This window comes from Corvus cornix, chromosome 28, assembly GCF_000738735.6.
Source record: "Corvus cornix cornix isolate S_Up_H32 chromosome 28, ASM73873v5, whole genome shotgun sequence".
Classification (NCBI taxonomy): domain Eukaryota; kingdom Metazoa; phylum Chordata; class Aves; order Passeriformes; family Corvidae; genus Corvus; species Corvus cornix.
In genome coordinates this window covers 43,374-60,378 of record NC_046356.1, presented here as the reverse complement: position 1 = coordinate 60,378, position 17,005 = coordinate 43,374, and the positions used below count along the sequence as shown (strand labels likewise).

Sequence of the window (17,005 nt, the reverse complement as noted above, 5' to 3'; positions counted from 1 at the left end):
GTACCAGTGTTGTACTGGGAAGAAAATGAGCTCAGGACAGGGAGCTGGGGGTTGCTAGTGTGAGACTCTAGAGAGTTGTGGTACTGTGGAGGGTCCCCGTTACTGGGGAAGAAGAGAACGTGGCACATCTTTCCAAGAACAGCAAGAAAGAAGTTCCAGGAAAGTAGAAATTGCTCGGCTCCTTCCTCTCCCTTTGTGGTGAAGGAGTCGTAGAATATGAGGCACCTTAAAGGGATTGAGAAGAACCAGCCTAGCTAAAACAGAGACCAACCTGACGGGTTTTTTACCCTTTGAGATTATTTGCTTTGCAGAGAGCCCTACTTGTTGATTTTGCCTTTAAACAAGATCTTTGTATGGTCTGAAGTATCATTGTCATAGCCAAAATGGAGAGAGGTGTACTGGTTGGGTGGAATTTAAAGTGGGTGAAAAACTGGCTAAAGCAAAAAGGTGAGCTTTGAGGGTAGCAGCCAGTGGTTGGAAGTGTGACAAGTGTCAGTCCCTGAAGGCATTCTTTAAGAGTATTCTGTTCAACATTTGCACAAACAACCTGACAAGGTGGAATAAATCTTAAGTTTGTGGATACCAGTACACTGTGGGAAGGGGGAATGGCCAATATGTTGGAAGGTAGGGGCTGTTCAGCAGGATCTCAGCAGGTTAGAAAAACAAGCTGAGAAAAACTAGCTGATGGTCAGCAAATGCAAAATTCTGTACCGAGGGTGAGAGAACCCATGTGTCACAAGGACTGCAGAAGGACTGGCTAGAAAGCAGCTGTGCAGGCAAGTCTTGGGGATCCTGATACTGCATGGAAAGTGTTGAGACAAGTTCTCACATGCAGAATTTATTCGCAGATCTATAGCTGATAATATTGCTTCTAAGGGCGACAGTTATTTTTATGTTGGAGGAAGGGAAATCAAAAAGGGAAAGAAAAGGGAAAACTTCACATTGGCCAGCCATAAAGACTAGTAATGGGTTCCCTAGACAGGCATCTTCCCCCTGAGTGTCCTCTCCAGTGGAGCAGGTGGTACCCCCGATGTTCTTCCCATAGTAACTATATAGTTTTCTTCAGAGTATGCTCAGACTTCCTGTGGTTTTGGGGTTCTTTTCTGCTTATGGTGCTGTTGATGCTGATGGGAGTGTGCTTTGCTGAGGGGCAACTTCTGTATATGGATCACTTGTGAGGCTTTGTGTGTGTGTGTAGTGTTGGGTCTTCCCATCAGTGTCAAAAGCTATGGGGTAGGAAGTTAGGACAGAAGCGGAAGGGAGTGATTCCCCTGCAGGTTGCAATTGCTTTCCAACACTACTTGAAGGGTTTGTAAGTGCAGGGCTCTGAGTACAGTGGAACAAGAACTACAGTGTGGGAATATTCAGGAAAAGTGCCACCACAGCAGGTGCAGGAAGAGGTCACAAAGCCACTTGTGGAAGGCAGGTGGCAGAGGTGCAGAATAGAAAGTCCATAGCAGAACAAAAGGTTTAGGAGCCTTCAGATGCTGTGCAGCAGTGATGAACAATAGGTCTAACATGAATAAGTAGCATATCCTTTTATTGATTAAGGGAACTTATGGTCTGCTTTACTAAAACTGCAGCCATTAAGTTCAGGAAAGTGATCTTTCCCTTTTTGTGCCACTGGGGGATGGCATCAGGAATACCATATATAGTTTGGGGCTTGACAGTATATGAAAGACACTTAAAAATGACCGAGGGGACTAGAGGCTGGAGCTCAGGATGTGGGATGAAAGAATGAAAAAGCTGAGTATGTTCTTCTTGGACTAGGGCAGGGGAATTGGATTGTTTCCCTCAGCTCTCAAGTGGTAGGCGGCGGCAAGATAAGAATGAAATTAGGAAGTGTCTGTCAAACAGATGAGAAGCTGCAGGTGTGATGTGAAGGGGATTCCAGATGAGTTTTAGGACAAAGCTATCATACTTAGTGTAGTTGAACATTGAACCAGACTACCAAAATGTAAAACTGTCACATGTGGATTTTTTGAAACTTGATGTGAGATCTTGGGCAGTCGAATATATGTTTGAAGTTGATGCTGCTTTGAACACAGTTTGGACCAAATGGTTGTTAGAAATTCCCTTGAACCTTAACTATTCTGTGATTTGCTAAGAAAAACACTTAAACAACAACAGAGACATTATTTAAATGCAAAATGTGCCTTGTAGATCTGGAAGTGTTATTGGCTTGTCATTGTAAATTAGTGTGTGACTCACCTTGTTGTAAGGTGTTTTTATTTAGAGAAACTCAACTTCTTAGGCTACATTTTTTCCATTTCTTTAGGCAGCAGAATGTCAGAAAAAGGAGTCCAACAATACTTCAGATGATGACAGCTGTGAGAAGGCTGAACTAAATGCACAGCAAGCATTTGTGTTTGGGCAAAACTTAAGAGATAGAGTTAAGGTAAACACGTGTTTGTTCTCTTGACTAAGAGTTTATGAAGTACTGTGAAGCTACTATATGAAAAGGTTAAAACCTCCATGTATATATGTAAAATTAAAAGCTGTGAACACAGTGGAGTTGACTGTTCAATAAAATTAGTCTTCTGGACATTTAATAAATGAATTCTGTTAAGTAGCATAAGAAGCTTTTTCAAAAATAAATGCATCTACTGCAATCATAAGTAACAGCTAAAGCTCACTACAATGTAGTGTTTTCTCTTACCTTTTGGGTTAGAATTAAGTTGAAGTGTTGTCCTAAGATGCTTCCATGCAACCAAGACTTCACAGAAAAGATGGAAAAATGGGGCAGCCTGGGCTCAAACTTGTGCACAGAATAACTGAGTTGGATTGTTAGTACTCCTATTGAAGACAGGTTTGCTACAGGTTTCCTAGCATAATAAAAGAAAGTGTAACATTGGGACATAGACTTACCTTGTTTTATTGTAGAAGGTATTTGTGGATGGAACTTTGTCTTTGGAAAGAATGAGTTGAAAAGCTATTGATACATACTTGTTCTTTTTCTAGCTAGGAGATGAAAGTGATGAAACTGCTGACGTGCAGAATGCTGGCCTTCTGACATCAGATACACCTTCTGCAACAAACTATTTTCTACAGTACATCAGTTCCAGGTGAGACTGCAGGGAAACCAATAGAACAGTTCTCCTTACTCTTTATTGAAAATTCTTTATGATTCTGCTCTTTATTGGATGCAGGGCTTAGACTGAGTCAGTGAGCACCCAGGCTTCTGAAGAATGAGATGGCAGTCTTCAGATCTTGGGGAATCCTCAATCATCTGGTCAAGGGAGATGCATTTGATACTATTTATTTGACCACATCCTCACCAAAACCTCTTCAGAGAACCAACAAGCATGAGATGAGAAGTCTTCTCATGAATGATTAGAAACAGTGATGGACTAAATTTGAGCTACCAGTAGAATCCTGTGGAGATCTGCACTGTATTTGTGTTGTTCAGTATGTTTCATATATGATATGGATAAAAGGAAGAGTAGTTAAAATTTTTTCATGATAGTAAGCTTTTCAGAGTAATGTAGAGGGCCTGTATGAATAAGTAGGAGCCTAACTGTGGGAGTATTTTGAAAGAACTTCTGATGAGGCAATAACATCAGAAGAAATGTGATGTATAGGTAAAGAGAGGCAGCCAGGAGAAAACTGCTAATCCTGTCTTACGTAGTGATGAGCTCTGAGCTGACAGCCTTCACTTGAGGCTGAGGTAGGGATACAGCTCTGTGAAAATGCTAGCTTCGTAGTGGTCAAAAAAATGAAGTAGTGTACAGAATGAGTAGAAAACAGAAGATACAGAGCTGTGAATTCAGGTAATAACTGGAAAAGCGTGAGAGGAAATCCCACCAAGAGTGATGATGTAGAGCAACATCTCTGCTCCTGGAGTAAGCTGAAGTTCAGATTATTTGAGGCCATGAAATAGTTGTAGGAAAAGCACCAATACATTCTTGCTTTGTCCTTACATTTAGCATTTTTAAGATCCTGTTGTTTACCATGCAGTGGGCAGTTTTGCAGTCCGATGAACTTTTGATGCTGAACTTTTCAGATGATGCACTGGAGAGGTAGAGAACACCTTTGCCCTCTTGATGCCAGGTCAATGTCTTTACAAGAGAGAGTCAGATTTGTTCAATCAGATTTGGCAGACAATAACTACTAATATGTGACCTTCAAATGCTGAAATACTTTTTTCGTATTTTCCAACTCACATGACATCTCCTGTAATTTCATTTGAGTGTTTACTTTGGGAGGATTTATTCATGGTGAGTCAATTTCCAGAAACCTAGTTTTGGACTTGTCTTAAAAAAAGTAGTTTCTCTAAGGGGAGTTGGCTCTGATTTTCAGCTGAGATGGCAAAGCATTATGGTAATCAACTTGTAAAAGGAAACTCCTCCCTTCGTGTAACACTGTCAATTCTTTAAAAACTGTAAATGTGCTAGGTTGCATAGCAGATGCTGGTAGGCCACACTGGGTTCCCTGTCGGCATTTAGAGCTCAGAACTGTGGTATTTAATTCCCTTAGTAGGTAGAGCTGTCTTCCACTGAGGATCTCCTCTGTTCTAGGAATCCCCTTATTCAGAAGTAGCAACTCTACATGTACAGTTTAAAGGTTTGTTTGGTTTCACTTGAATCATGTTGATGTGAGTCCCCATTTTCCAAACTTGGTGAAATGCATGTAGGCTTGATTCAGAATGGTCTGCCTTTTGTATGTTCACTTCGTGAGCAAGCTGGTGTCTTAGAAAGGTGTGCCTGATGGAAAGGGACAGGAACAATAACTTGAGTCTGTAAAAGAATAAAACTGTTGTCCTTCCTAAATAGGATTTAAAATCTGTTAATAAAAATACTTAATGGGAGGAGGACGCTTATTCTATAAGGAAGAAGTAAAGGCTGATATTTGATTGTGAAACTTCGTGGAGAAGCTGTGGTATTGCAGCTAGTCTGATAAAAGGCATTACTTATCCCTGCTACCTTTGCTTCAGTTACGATATTGGAAGTGCTTTTGTTTCAGTTCTTTCCCTTTTTGAGAGAATTGGCCTAAAAATATGTAGTAGTTCAAGCTCTGTGCATGTAGAGTACTGTTTTAAAAAAAGCATGTTATATGATTAGACAATCAGCCCTCACTTAGCACTCAGCATTGCTTTGTATGTTATTAGTTATCTGAAGGGGAAGATTTTTACAGAGACAAAAGCATTTGTTGTCATTCTGAGAGAATTCTCGTTCTGTAGAACTAGAATGTGCTCTCGTGTTAAGTTGAATTAATTTTTACCTATGTTTGTGTCAATCAGTGCTTACTTCTTTAAAGCCAGTGACAATCACTCACTTTCTGAGGAATTTTATTAGTAGAAAATAAAAGAGGTATTATTTTCGGTCTTGTAAACCTGGTTTATTTCTTGGGTTTTTTTCAGTGTAGAGAACTCTACAAACAATGCAGATGCATCTAGCAACAAGTTTGTTTTTGGACAGAACATGAGTGAGCGAGTCCTAGTGAGTATCCACTATGTATATGTTGTAATTCTGCGAGCAGTTTGTTATGGATTCTCACTCAGGAATTTTGAGAGCCTTTAATTATACTTGTCACTTGAGTATGGGGGTTTTTTTCAGTGGTTCCCCTTGAAGGTAACTTACTTTGAGTGCAGCACAGGTAGTTCATTATGAGCTATTGTCTGCCCAGCAATACTCTCCAGGTTTTCTCTGCCAAACTCTGTCAATGTAAGGATATTCAGTGCCCTCTCTGTAGCACATGTGGTTCTTGTTCCCAAGCATTTTATGGCACAGCTTGTTGCTTTAAATGGCTATTGGAGTATAAATATTAGAGGGTATTTTATGCTTGTCCTCAAAATTGAGAGCAGTCCAGTTATGTGACTCCCCCCGCCCCCCCCGGATGGGGTTTCAAGCCCAGCAGTAAAGCAGCTGCCTTAGGACTGAGGTATGATTCCAGAAATGCTGTTTATGATGTACCAACCTAAGGAATAACTTCTAGTACCTCACTGTTTCCTGCTGTTTTTATTCCTGTGCTGGAACAAAATGGAAACATTCAATGCTGAGTGTTCAGACCTGTCTAACTACCAAGCAGGAGTTCAGTCAAACTGAACTCAGTTCAGTCAAAGTGAACAAAGCAAGTCAAAAAGCTTCAAAATAAGGATTGAAATTTGGTATGAGTTCAAGGGAAAATTATTTGAACTGGTTTTCAGGTCGCACTCCAATCAGTTCCTTGGCTGGCTAGTAGGATAGCTTTAACTGTGAAAGCATGTTGTCTGTGAGATTCTTTTTTTGCCATATGGTTTATAAATACTGGAGCTGCCCTCAGTACTTGGTCACTAGTCCTGTTCAGCAGAATTAGTGTTTGTTTTCTCTCTTCTGTTTACCTCCTCTTATTTCTGTGATAGAGTCCACCAAAATCAAGTGAAGGTAGTACAGAGAGTAATAAGGAGAATGCTGCTACAGAGTCTGGGTCTGAATCGTCTTCTCAGGAGGCCACGCCAGAGAAAGGTGAAAAACAAACTATTATATTAGGAATGGTAGTTAATCCTTTTTTAAATTACTGTATTTTTCAATATCCTGTTACTTTTCAAAAACATAAGATTTTTATGTTACCTTTACTGTCTCCTGTGACCAAAGATACAGGCTGGATGTGGAAGTTGCCGGATGCTGTAGATCCTCTAATATTGAACATGTACAGGCTGCACTGTCTTTTTCATTGTCATTCTGTGGTACTGGGAGTATCTTCAACAGAATAAAAGTAGAGGGAATTAACAGAACTGGTAGTAGGAGAAATGTAGCAAACTTTTTTTTTAACAATTCTATTTCAAGTGACTGAATTTCTGAGTCAAATGTGTATTGCATTGCGTGGGAGCAGCACATGTTGCTTGAACTCAGAACTGTTTGCTGGATTCTATGTCTTCAAATTGTCAAGATATTATGGAAATTCTGAGAAGTATGGGTTTCCTTCAGTAAACTGCTTGCAAGCCCAAATGAAAGTGGAAAATTAATTGTACTGTCCATGTGTAGGCACAGCTGTATGGCTGGCAGGAGTATCAGTACTGCTGGAGCATCTACACATAAGCAGGTGTCCCTGCAAAGGTTGTGAACTATTGTGTGTAGGGACAAAACTTAACCTTTTTTGTCTCTTGGGCTTGTAAAACAAGTATTAAAAGACAAGCTTTAACTTCTGCTTAAAATTTCAGTCATTTTTTTACATGTTCTATTAAGGTCTGTCTTCTATACTTTTCAAAAAATCTCAAAATTCTGGTGTACTTGTGTGAGACCTTTGTACATCTTATAAAATTATATGCTAATCATTCTCAGACTCTCAAAATGTTGTTCAGCTAATAATATTTCAGAATCACTGGCAGAGTCTGCAGCAGCCTATACTAAAGCAACAGCAAGGAAGTGTTTATTAGCGAAGGTAGAAGTGATTACTGGGGAGGAAGCTGAAAGTAACGTGTTACAGGTAAGAAATGGATAGAGTAGAGGAGCTTTGAGTTTGTGGGGATTCATATGGATGTCCAGTGGATGCACACCATCTGATTCCCTACAACTCAGCCTTCCTCTATATCTGTAATGTATTTTCTTGTGTTAAAATGCAAACTTTAGCTATTTATATCAGATCCTTATTTATTAACTTGTTATCCATTGTTTTTTAATTTCATCTCTCTGGAAAAGTTTTAGTGTATAAGCCATCCAGGTGTATCTTAAGCATACTTTTCTGAATCCACCACATAGAAGCTTCTGTTTTTTATGAGACAATTATTTGAAGAAAATTTAAATGAACTTAATATTTTTAAGTTCTTTAATTGCTGTACTACTGAAGATTTTCTAAAACTTGGAGTGGACTATTTATGCCAGCAGTCTGGTTTCTTGCAAAGCAGAAACCATATCACAAGCACTCAGGAATTTGGCTTGAGATACTTAAGTGAGTTAGTGATGTTGTAGAAGGATATTTGGTCATGACTTAGACTCCTGATCTTAATAATGGTATATTTAACATTGTAGTTATTCATTTACTTAAATATACTTACTCCAGTATATCCTTAAGAAAAATGTGCAGGGTTTTCATATAAAATGAAGTGGTATATATATTTTTTTCTTGTCTTTCTTTATCCTCCAATTATAGTTTGTTTTTTTCCTTGAGATATTTTGTTTCTCAGTATTTGAACTGTGTTCTTTTCAAGGATAGCTTTTTTATTCTTATAGACATGATGCTCTATTCTGACACCAAACAGTTGCACTGTCAGTATCTAATGCCTATGACTTACACTTGTATTACCTTACAAAATGATACTCTATAATGTTTATCTTCTTGGACTTCTTTTTACCAGACATAAATGGTCTTTAAATGGTTCTTCTGGTACTTCTCTGTTTCTATGTAATTCAGAAATGTCTGGATGCTTCACATAATTGAACAAGACGCTGAAGAGATAAAAATCCTGTTTCGCTTAGGAAAACCACAGCTTTTGGCAGTTCTATACTTAATAGAGGACTGACTTGCATGAATATGTTGTAACTTAACAGACCTCTTGCCTAACATTTATTCTTTTTTTCCTGTGAAATGTAGTGCATTAGAATTCCAAATGGGAGTTGTACAGACAGAACTATGTTAATGTTACAGAAACAGAGTATACAGAGCTAGATGTTTTGGGGTGAAGAAAATGAGAAATGGAGGGAAGGAAAATGGAAGTATTTTTTCCACCTAGTGCATGCTCATCTGTGGGGAACTTGAGGGTGATGGTTTGAGGTAACAGTAACAGTGAAGTTGGATTAGAGAGAGGGATATAGAGTAGAGATGTTTGGCATAGAAGAAAAAGGGAGCTTTTATGTCAAGAAGGGTCATTCCTGCTGTTGGAAAAAATACATACACCTTTTGAATTTTATAACTAATGAACCCTGCAGGGAGGCAGTGAAAATACTTCACTTACTAATGACTCTGTGTAGTTCAGGCTTTATTAATTGATAATGAACCAGCATGTTTGTTCATCCTTTGGTTCCTTAATACAGGAAGAATTTTGCTTTGCTTTCATTTTATTTGCTGGGTCTTCCCAGCAACAAATACCATCTTCAGTGGTGCAGTGTGTACCTAGGGCTTCTAAAAGAATTGGCTGATATAAGGCAGTCTCTTTTGACATTGTTTCCTCTGTGAGAGCTTATATCTTACCTGAAAATTGCTTGTTGTTTTGATCTTGAACCCTTTTATTCTTTAAGAATATATAGCTTCTGTTAATAAAACCTTATGAAAACAGACAGTGTATTTTGAGAAATTTATTGCAAAAGAGAGGATGACTGTTTTCGCTTCCACAGCTATAAACAATTAAAAATTCCAGTATGAAATCTGAATATTTTCTTAACCAGCAGTAGATGACTAAGAAATATATGATTACATCAATCAACCGCTATGCCATAGAGATATTTTCTGTTACAGATTCAGTGCAAGCTGTTTGTATTTGATAAAAGCTCTCAGTCTTGGGTGGAAAGAGGTCGAGGGCTCCTGAGACTCAATGATATGGCCTCAACAGATGATGGAACATTACAGTCTCGACTGGGTAAGAGGAACCAGGGGAAATGAGATACTGCATGACAGGCTGTTTTTGTAGGGTTCTTCCTTGACACACAGCAACTTTCACTTCAGTTTGTCATAGCTACAGCAACTCAGAAGCAGTTTGGACCTTTTCTTTTGCTTCAGTTAGTGAACATTTGCCCCCTTCTAGTGTGGCAAATGTTCCAGTTACTTTTTCTCCCCATAAAAGCAAGCCATGTTTAGTAACTAGAATATTTGACTAGAAATTTATGGTAACATCATTCAGATCTGGCTGTTTTGGATGGGTTGCTTGTGGTGGGGAAGTCTGTTTGAATAGTGCACGATTGTTCAGGCTGGCAGGAATGTGCATTAGCCTGAGATTATCAGCACAGACGCAGCCATGAACTTTGATGTATTAACATATAAGGCTTCAGACTAAGTACCTTTAAATATGACTCATAGTCTTTAATAGCCTTGTTGTAGTTTAAGCCCAGCCAGGAGCCAAGACCCTTGCAGCCGCTTGCTCACTCCCCTTCCAGAGGATCGGGGAAAAAATTGGAAGTGTATAAAAGTTAGAAAACTCATGGCTCAAGATAAAGACAGTTCAATAAAGAAAGCAAAAGCGGTGCATACAAACACATGCAAACAAGAAATTAATTCACTGCTTCCCATGGGCAAGCAGGTGCTCATCCAGCTCCAGGACAGCAGGGCCCCATCACATGGAATGGTGACTTGGGAGGACAAACACCATCACTCCAAACATCCTCCCTTCCTCTTCTTCCCCCTGCTTTATATCTGGAGCATGGTTTTATATGGTCTGGAATGTCCCTTTGGTCAGTTTGGGTCACCTGTCCTGGCTGTGTCTCCTCCCAGCCTCCCACTTCACTCCCAGCCTCCTCACCAATGTAGTGGTATGAAGAGCAGAAAAGGCCTTGGCTCTGTCCAAGCACTGCTCAGCAATAACAAAAACGTCTCCATATTATCAACTGTCTGTTCAGCACAAATCCAGAACACAGCCCCATACCAGTGACTGAGAAGAAAGTTAACTCTACCCTAGCCAAAACCAGCACAAGCCTCCATTCTTCTCACTTACAGTTGTGACAAAAGCCCAAAAGAGCTTACTTGTAAAAAAGACTGAAACATTTTTACAGTAAAAAGTGTCTTGACTGTTTTGAGCTTCCTGATGTGTCTTTTTCCACCTAACTGATCTTGTAACTTGGCTTTAGTGATGAGGACTCAGGGGAGTCTCAGGTTAATCTTAAATACCAAGCTCTGGGCTCAGATGCAGATCGATAAAGCCAGTGAGAAGAGTATCCGGATCACCGCCATGGATACAGAGGACCAGGGAGTTAAAGTTTTTCTTATATCTGTGAGTACTGGTTTTTGTTTATGTCTTAACCTTCCTACTAAAGTTGGTGCTTGCTTAAACTGCAGTTGAGGTAGCATTCCCATTTTTCTTTGCACCCTACACTGTCTTAACATCACCCCTGCCCCAAGGACAGGGCACTTGGCAGATTTGCTTGTCTAAAAAGTCTTGCTAGTTGTGAGCAAATGCCACATCAAAGGCTGTCCTAGGAAGCCAGGTTGTCCAAAGCATTGCCTGTGGAGTTATGTGTTCCACACATACTGAGACTCTATAGTGTTTAATGCAGAGTGTTTTCTGATGTTAAGAAAAGTAGGCATTATTTCAGAGATTTTATGCAATAGTTTAACCAAAATTAGATCTACAAGAAATTTCAGCACAGGAAAGCTATCGCTGTCTACAGTGCGGAAGGATGGATAGGTGCCCACTGAAAGGGAAACACTAAAACTCTGTCAAGAGCATTATATTAGTACTTAAAGGTTACACATTTTAACTTCCATTTTCTTTTGATACAGAGTATTCGAAGCAGTAACAGCATAGTGAAAGTGATTTCTGTGCTTGCTAAATGGGGAATGGCAATCCCAATCAGAATTACTAAAACACTTGGCATCTCATCACACAGTCAGCAAGGAAGAAAAGTCATTCCCTAATGTCTGCTAAAGCACTGACAGATTTGGAGAGGTCGGAACACATTCTTATGATTTACACTGATTCTACACAAGATGTTGCAAAAGAATTAGTGTTCCTAGGGATCAGAAACTGAGAGCATCAGCAAATGGTCAGCTTTCCCTGTGACGTTAGGTTTGTAGGGCTGGGATCTGGAGTCCCAGAATGGAACTTAAATGGAACTTAAATACCAATACCAAATACACATTGACGAAGAAAAAGAAGTTAAATTAATGGATAAGTTTTTCTCAGTATTTTTCTAGATTTGAAAGTTTTAGTTAGTCTGCCATCAGGTTATTCGCTCTTGATTTTTGTATTGATAAAAAGTATCCTGTTTGGAATTACTTTTTCATTTCAGCTCATTGCAGGGGAATTTTGCAGATACAGAGGTGACAGATTCAAGTGTCAGATGGGGCTGATGGAAACTATTTTTTTATGAAAGAATCTGAGAAGTGGGATTGCTACCTTACAGTTATCGTGGAATAAGGATAATAGTTGCTATGAGGACTTAACTGACATAGTGAAAACAAAGTTTTGTAGTATTTGAAGGGAGTTTTCTTTTAAATAATGTCCATTAAATATTTAGTTTGATAGGCCTAATAATTGGTTGGTTTGAAGGCATTAAGTGCCCATTAACCTTTGAGAGTTAAAAATATATATTCTTCAACAGGTTATCAGAAATGCTGCCCTCTGAAACAGTCTGTTCAAAAAAAATTGGAATAATTGCCTGCCTGACTGTCCATTCAGTTTTCTCATTATATCTCATATTGAAATTTTACGCCAATGCCTCATAAAACAATTGGCTTGATTATGATTAACTAATGTGTGAAGTTGAATGATTGACAGGCCAGCAAAAATCTGCAAGATTTTAATTGAAGGTCTTTTTAATATGAGCTTTTGGAAGGTGTCAGGAAAGCTCTGTGATTTCTGTGTGAAGAAGGCTATATGAAATCAGCTAGTACTGGCTATATTAGCCAGAGAAAGTTGGAGCTAAGCAGAGGAACACACTCTCACCACCAGAGTTCAGTGTATCTAGTGTCCTGCTGTGTGTACCACAGCCCGTTCTGACTGGTTTGAAAAATACTTAAAGAGAAAACTGAAAAGTATATTGTGAAATGTGGCATGACTGGTGTGTATTATGTCAGCAGTGTTTTATTGTGTTATAATTCTGTGCACCTTTTTCTTATTTCTGAATATTAAAAAATGCAGGCAAGCTCTAAAGACACAGGGCAGTTGTACGCTGCATTGCACCATCGGATCTTGGCCTTGCGGAGTAGAGTGGAACAAGAGCAAGAAGTCAAGAATGTAGCACCTGAGCCAGAGGTAACGCAGTCAAATGAGGAAGACAGCGATGATGATGTCATTGCACCTTCAGGATCAGTTGGAAGTGGTAAGTAAGAAAGACAGTGGTGTTCCCTGTTTTCCATATGTTTTTCTGTGTCATTTCTTAAGGCAGACTGTGCTCTTTGTATGTCAGTGGAGTAGGACTATTGCATGGATTGCCTTTTTAAATGCAACTACTTCCTGCTTCTTCTCCAAACTGGTAGAAGGCCCTTGTGCTGCCTCTTAGTTACATGCCACAGTTTAGCAGAGGTTTTCTGTGCTTTTTATAATTTACAGGATTTCTAAGGTTGGTTCTGAGTTTCATTTTTGCCTTCATCATGGCCAAGAGTTACACATAAAACCTGAGATGACTCAGTGTCCCAGTTTGAGATCAGGAGACAGCATCCAGACTGGTCTTTCAGTAGAGAGCTGTTTGGAAAGCAGATGGTTTACAAAGGGGCATGGAAGGAGTGTAATATTTTTTATTGCATGTGAGGCGACCATAATTTAAGAAAAATACTAGTCTTCAGTTTGAGGAAGGCTTCCTTTTGTGTTTTCAACTTGGAAGTCATTGTGTGCTTTGCTTTCTTGTGGCTGAAAACATCCAGCCTTTGACAGTCCTCCATCCAGATTGACAGAAGGGGAGGAAAAAAACCAGGAATGAATATGAACAAAAGCAGTGGGAAGATTGAAGAGGTTGGAAACTGAGCTTGTAGGCTTTGGGATGCTGCTGGGATCCCTGAATCAGATTAGTCAAGAACATAAAATTCTACAGTAGACAGAGCTTAGTCTGGAAAAGGAATATGTGAGGCAGGAGAGGAGGAATTCAACAGTTTTCATCTCTCATTAACACCTGAATCTGAGACTTCTGTAGGCTGCTTGGGATGGGTCTCTTACTGCAAGGCAAGAAACAAAAGATACTTCTTATGACCAAGAACTACTTTTATTGTTTCAGGTCCTAATGATGAAGGTGATGGGCAGAACGTTGGCAGCACATAGCAGATGTGAGCCGATCTGCTTGCAAGGCTGCTATGAACACCATCTTGCAGGCATCTCTGGATACCCCAGGCCAGCGATTATTTCAGGCGGTGTTGAAAGCTCCAGGACTTAAGAACTGTGCATCTCTGTTCTGTTTGTTTGGTTTTTTTGGTCTGGATCAGTAGATTCCACACAAAAAAAAAAGCAGACTTGGAAACTACCTGAATGTGGTTTGGGACGTTGAAAGCTCATCATATTGATGAGCAAAAAAAAAAAAAATCCAACCCCAAAACAAACAACAACAACAAAAACACAAAACGCAACTACCCCCAACCATTTCCCCTCTTCCTTGTAATTAAAATGGCACATTACAGCTTGTCACAGCTTTTCATTGGGACCTTTTGGCTGTTTCTTCAGTAGTTCATGTCTTGCAGGTCTCCGAGGTAGAACTTTTCAACGCAGTTCCAACTTGAATTCTGCTTTTGTAACCCCTACTCCCCTTTATGCAGGGAAACCCTGTCCTCACCAGTTCCTATGCTCACTGGCTGCTCTTTTGGGTTCCTTTTTTTTTTGGACTGCAGATGGGGCAGGTCATGTTTTTACCTTTTAATCCCAACATAGGTTGTGGATGTGGACACCATTGTTTGCTGTCTAGTGGGTTTGTAAACAAAGAAACAAAACATTGTGGTTCACCAGAAAAGCTTCTCTAATGCAGTAATAAGAGACTTTAAAGTCTGCAGGATGTTTTGCTAACTCCTTTTTTTTCTTCCCATTTCATTATTATTTTTTGGGGATTTATATTGTGGTGAGACTTTTTTATTTTAGTTTTTCAATAAGATGCTCTTGTGTGTTGAAAAAGTGAAACTATTGTTTTGTACTGTTCTTTTCTGTTACTATTTAAGGGAGAGCTAAGCCACTATATGTAATAGATGTTGCATACAATTTTTCTTAGAAAATGTTATGTTTCTGTGGCTACAGTAGAGTGTAGGAGGCATACAGGTTACATCTTCAGAAAAGTTAATAACAAAACAGCTGTTAGCCCTTGGAAGAATAAAATAGGCTCATGTAATGAGCTCTGCCAGCCATTAAACTAAATCTGTAAAATAAAGCAGCTCACATTTAATGGCTTGATTCAACAAGCCATTTTAAGCACTTGTCTGACTTAACTATATGTGAATAATCTTACTGAAGTCAATGCAACTCTTCATGCTTAAAGTTGAGGACATTTTTAAATATGTTGCTGAATTAATGGCCTTAAATAGAAAATTTAAATTCTAACCCTTCCTGTCCCCATTCCATTTCCTGAAGTCTTGCAGCATGAAGAAAAAGGTAACACTGCCAGACTTGAGTAGTTTGGGCTGAAGGTTATTGTATTCTGTTCCACCACAAATAAAAGCAAGAATGTTTTTCTGTGTGTAATTCTGAAGTACTCCTACTGTAACTATAACTCACCTTTTTTTGCTTTGGGTGTTTTTTAATCATTTGAGCCTTTTGTGTGAAAGTTGAGTTTTATTTTCTTACTGAAACATATGGTATGTTCTTGTCCGGCAGAGTTGGAATTTGGTAGTCACCAGGTCACTTTCACTATAAATTCCCCAAATTGTTCTATTTCCTTTATAAATAGTTTGCTTATAGATAATTTCTGACTTGCATGCTTGCTCTTCTATAGGTTAAGGATCTAAAATGCATCACCTGAAAAAATGAAAGGGGAAGAAGTATTTGGTGTAGCATGAATTGAAAACAGAAACCCAGGTTATAGTACAAAATCAACTTTGAAATTGAGTATTCAAATAGTGAAACAGTCCTTATTGCCTCTATTTTAATGAAACACACTTTTCACTGGCAGTCAAGAACAAGTCTTCCCCTGTTTCCTGTTGTTGACCATCACTGAAGACTGATGCTGTTGGGGTAGGGGTGCTTTTACTTTTCCTGGTAGCCAGTTGAAGGAATATCTGTTATTACTTTTCTGGGAATTGAATAGGGCTAATGATAAGCTGTGCCACTGCATCTTGATCTCTCTGGATTGTCTGCTCATGCCTTCTTGCATTTTGGTTTTCTTTTTTCCTCCCTAGAGTAGGGAGGTTTTACCAATGAACAGACCTGTTGCTGTACCCCTCTACTCATGCCATGCTTCAGCAGGAACATGGCAGGTTCTTTAGTACCCACCACACAATTTGTTTCTGCATTACAAGGTCTGGGGACTTTGAAGTAAGTGATCTGCATTTTGGATCTGGGATCTTTTTACATTGTTGAGATACTCAGATTTAAACTACTCTCTTCAAACACCCTTGCACCGTAAAGGTGTTTCTTGTCAGCAGCTTGTTCATAAGGAAAATTAATGAGGTGTCTTGGCCAGCACAGCCTACTTCTGGGAAAACAGGCATTATTTCCTGGTCCCAGACTCTATGGGGTCTATGCTGAGTCTCACTTTGAAGTGTTTTACCTAAAATGCAGTTGATGGTGCATGAAAATTCAGAAAAATGGAATAAGCATGCTTGCTTTGGGGTTTGGTGGTACACAATCACCTACAGCTTTTTAAAAATTTCAGCAACTGTTTACTGATGCAGATTTTATTTTTAGCTAGAAGCTTTGTATAAATGTTTATAGTGAAGGCAGAAATGCTGCTGTGCATCCTGACAGAATTGTGTTGCTGTGCATCCCAACAGAATTGGCAGTGGGTTGAGTTCAGGCCCTGCCCAGCAAGATATAGTTAGGCCAAAGCAAAACCCTGACTTAGCTCTGCTTTAAGCCTTAGTAAACCAGTGACAGGCAAAACCAGATAATGCCCATGTGTCTCAAAAGATCTGTGTAAGACTGTCATATCATAATGTGCATGGGAATTACATTAAAACCTGTGTCAGCAAGCAAACAAACGAAACACCCTGAGCCCTGCGTTGTGTTTCCTGTACCGGGCAGCGGCTGTTCGAGGGGAGGGTGATGGTGACCAGCTCTGCTGCCTTATAGCAGTCTTCCCCTTGATTGTGCTCCTGTTCCATCTTTCCCCTTAGGCCTTTTGTTAACGTGTATGGTGTTGACAATTCCTGTATAGCCTGTGTGGCTGCTGACCCACGCAGGCACAGCCTTTCAGGTTTTCCAGTGGAAAAACAATACTGAAGAGTGTAGTAAATTTGAGCATGCTTGATGATGACAACAGTGTACTCTGGCAACCAGGAGGGCCAGCCGTGTCCTGGGGGACATCAGGCACAACCA

At 39.5% G+C, this 17,005-nt stretch overlaps 1 protein-coding gene across 5 annotated transcripts in view; it reads left to right on the top strand.

Annotated features, from left to right (window-relative positions):
- Window positions 1-15,214, top strand: part of RANBP3 (RAN binding protein 3) — a 55,426-nt gene extending 40,212 nt beyond the window's left edge. For all 5 annotated transcript variants that reach the window (XM_039566068.1, XM_039566069.1, XM_039566067.1 and 2 more), the window contains 9 exons: window positions 2,279-2,398; window positions 2,962-3,065; window positions 5,360-5,438; window positions 6,341-6,443; window positions 7,280-7,404; window positions 9,370-9,490; window positions 10,692-10,834; window positions 12,704-12,884; window positions 13,773-15,214. In XM_039566068.1, the coding sequence (XP_039422002.1) occupies window positions 2,279-2,398; window positions 2,962-3,065; window positions 5,360-5,438; window positions 6,341-6,443; window positions 7,280-7,404; window positions 9,370-9,490; window positions 10,692-10,834; window positions 12,704-12,884; window positions 13,773-13,816 (1,020 nt within the window). In that variant the 3' untranslated portion in view covers window positions 13,817-15,214. The remainder of the gene's footprint in view (window positions 1-2,278; window positions 2,399-2,961; window positions 3,066-5,359; window positions 5,439-6,340; window positions 6,444-7,279; window positions 7,405-9,369; window positions 9,491-10,691; window positions 10,835-12,703; window positions 12,885-13,772) is intronic.
- Window positions 15,215-17,005: the final 1,791 nt, after the last annotated feature.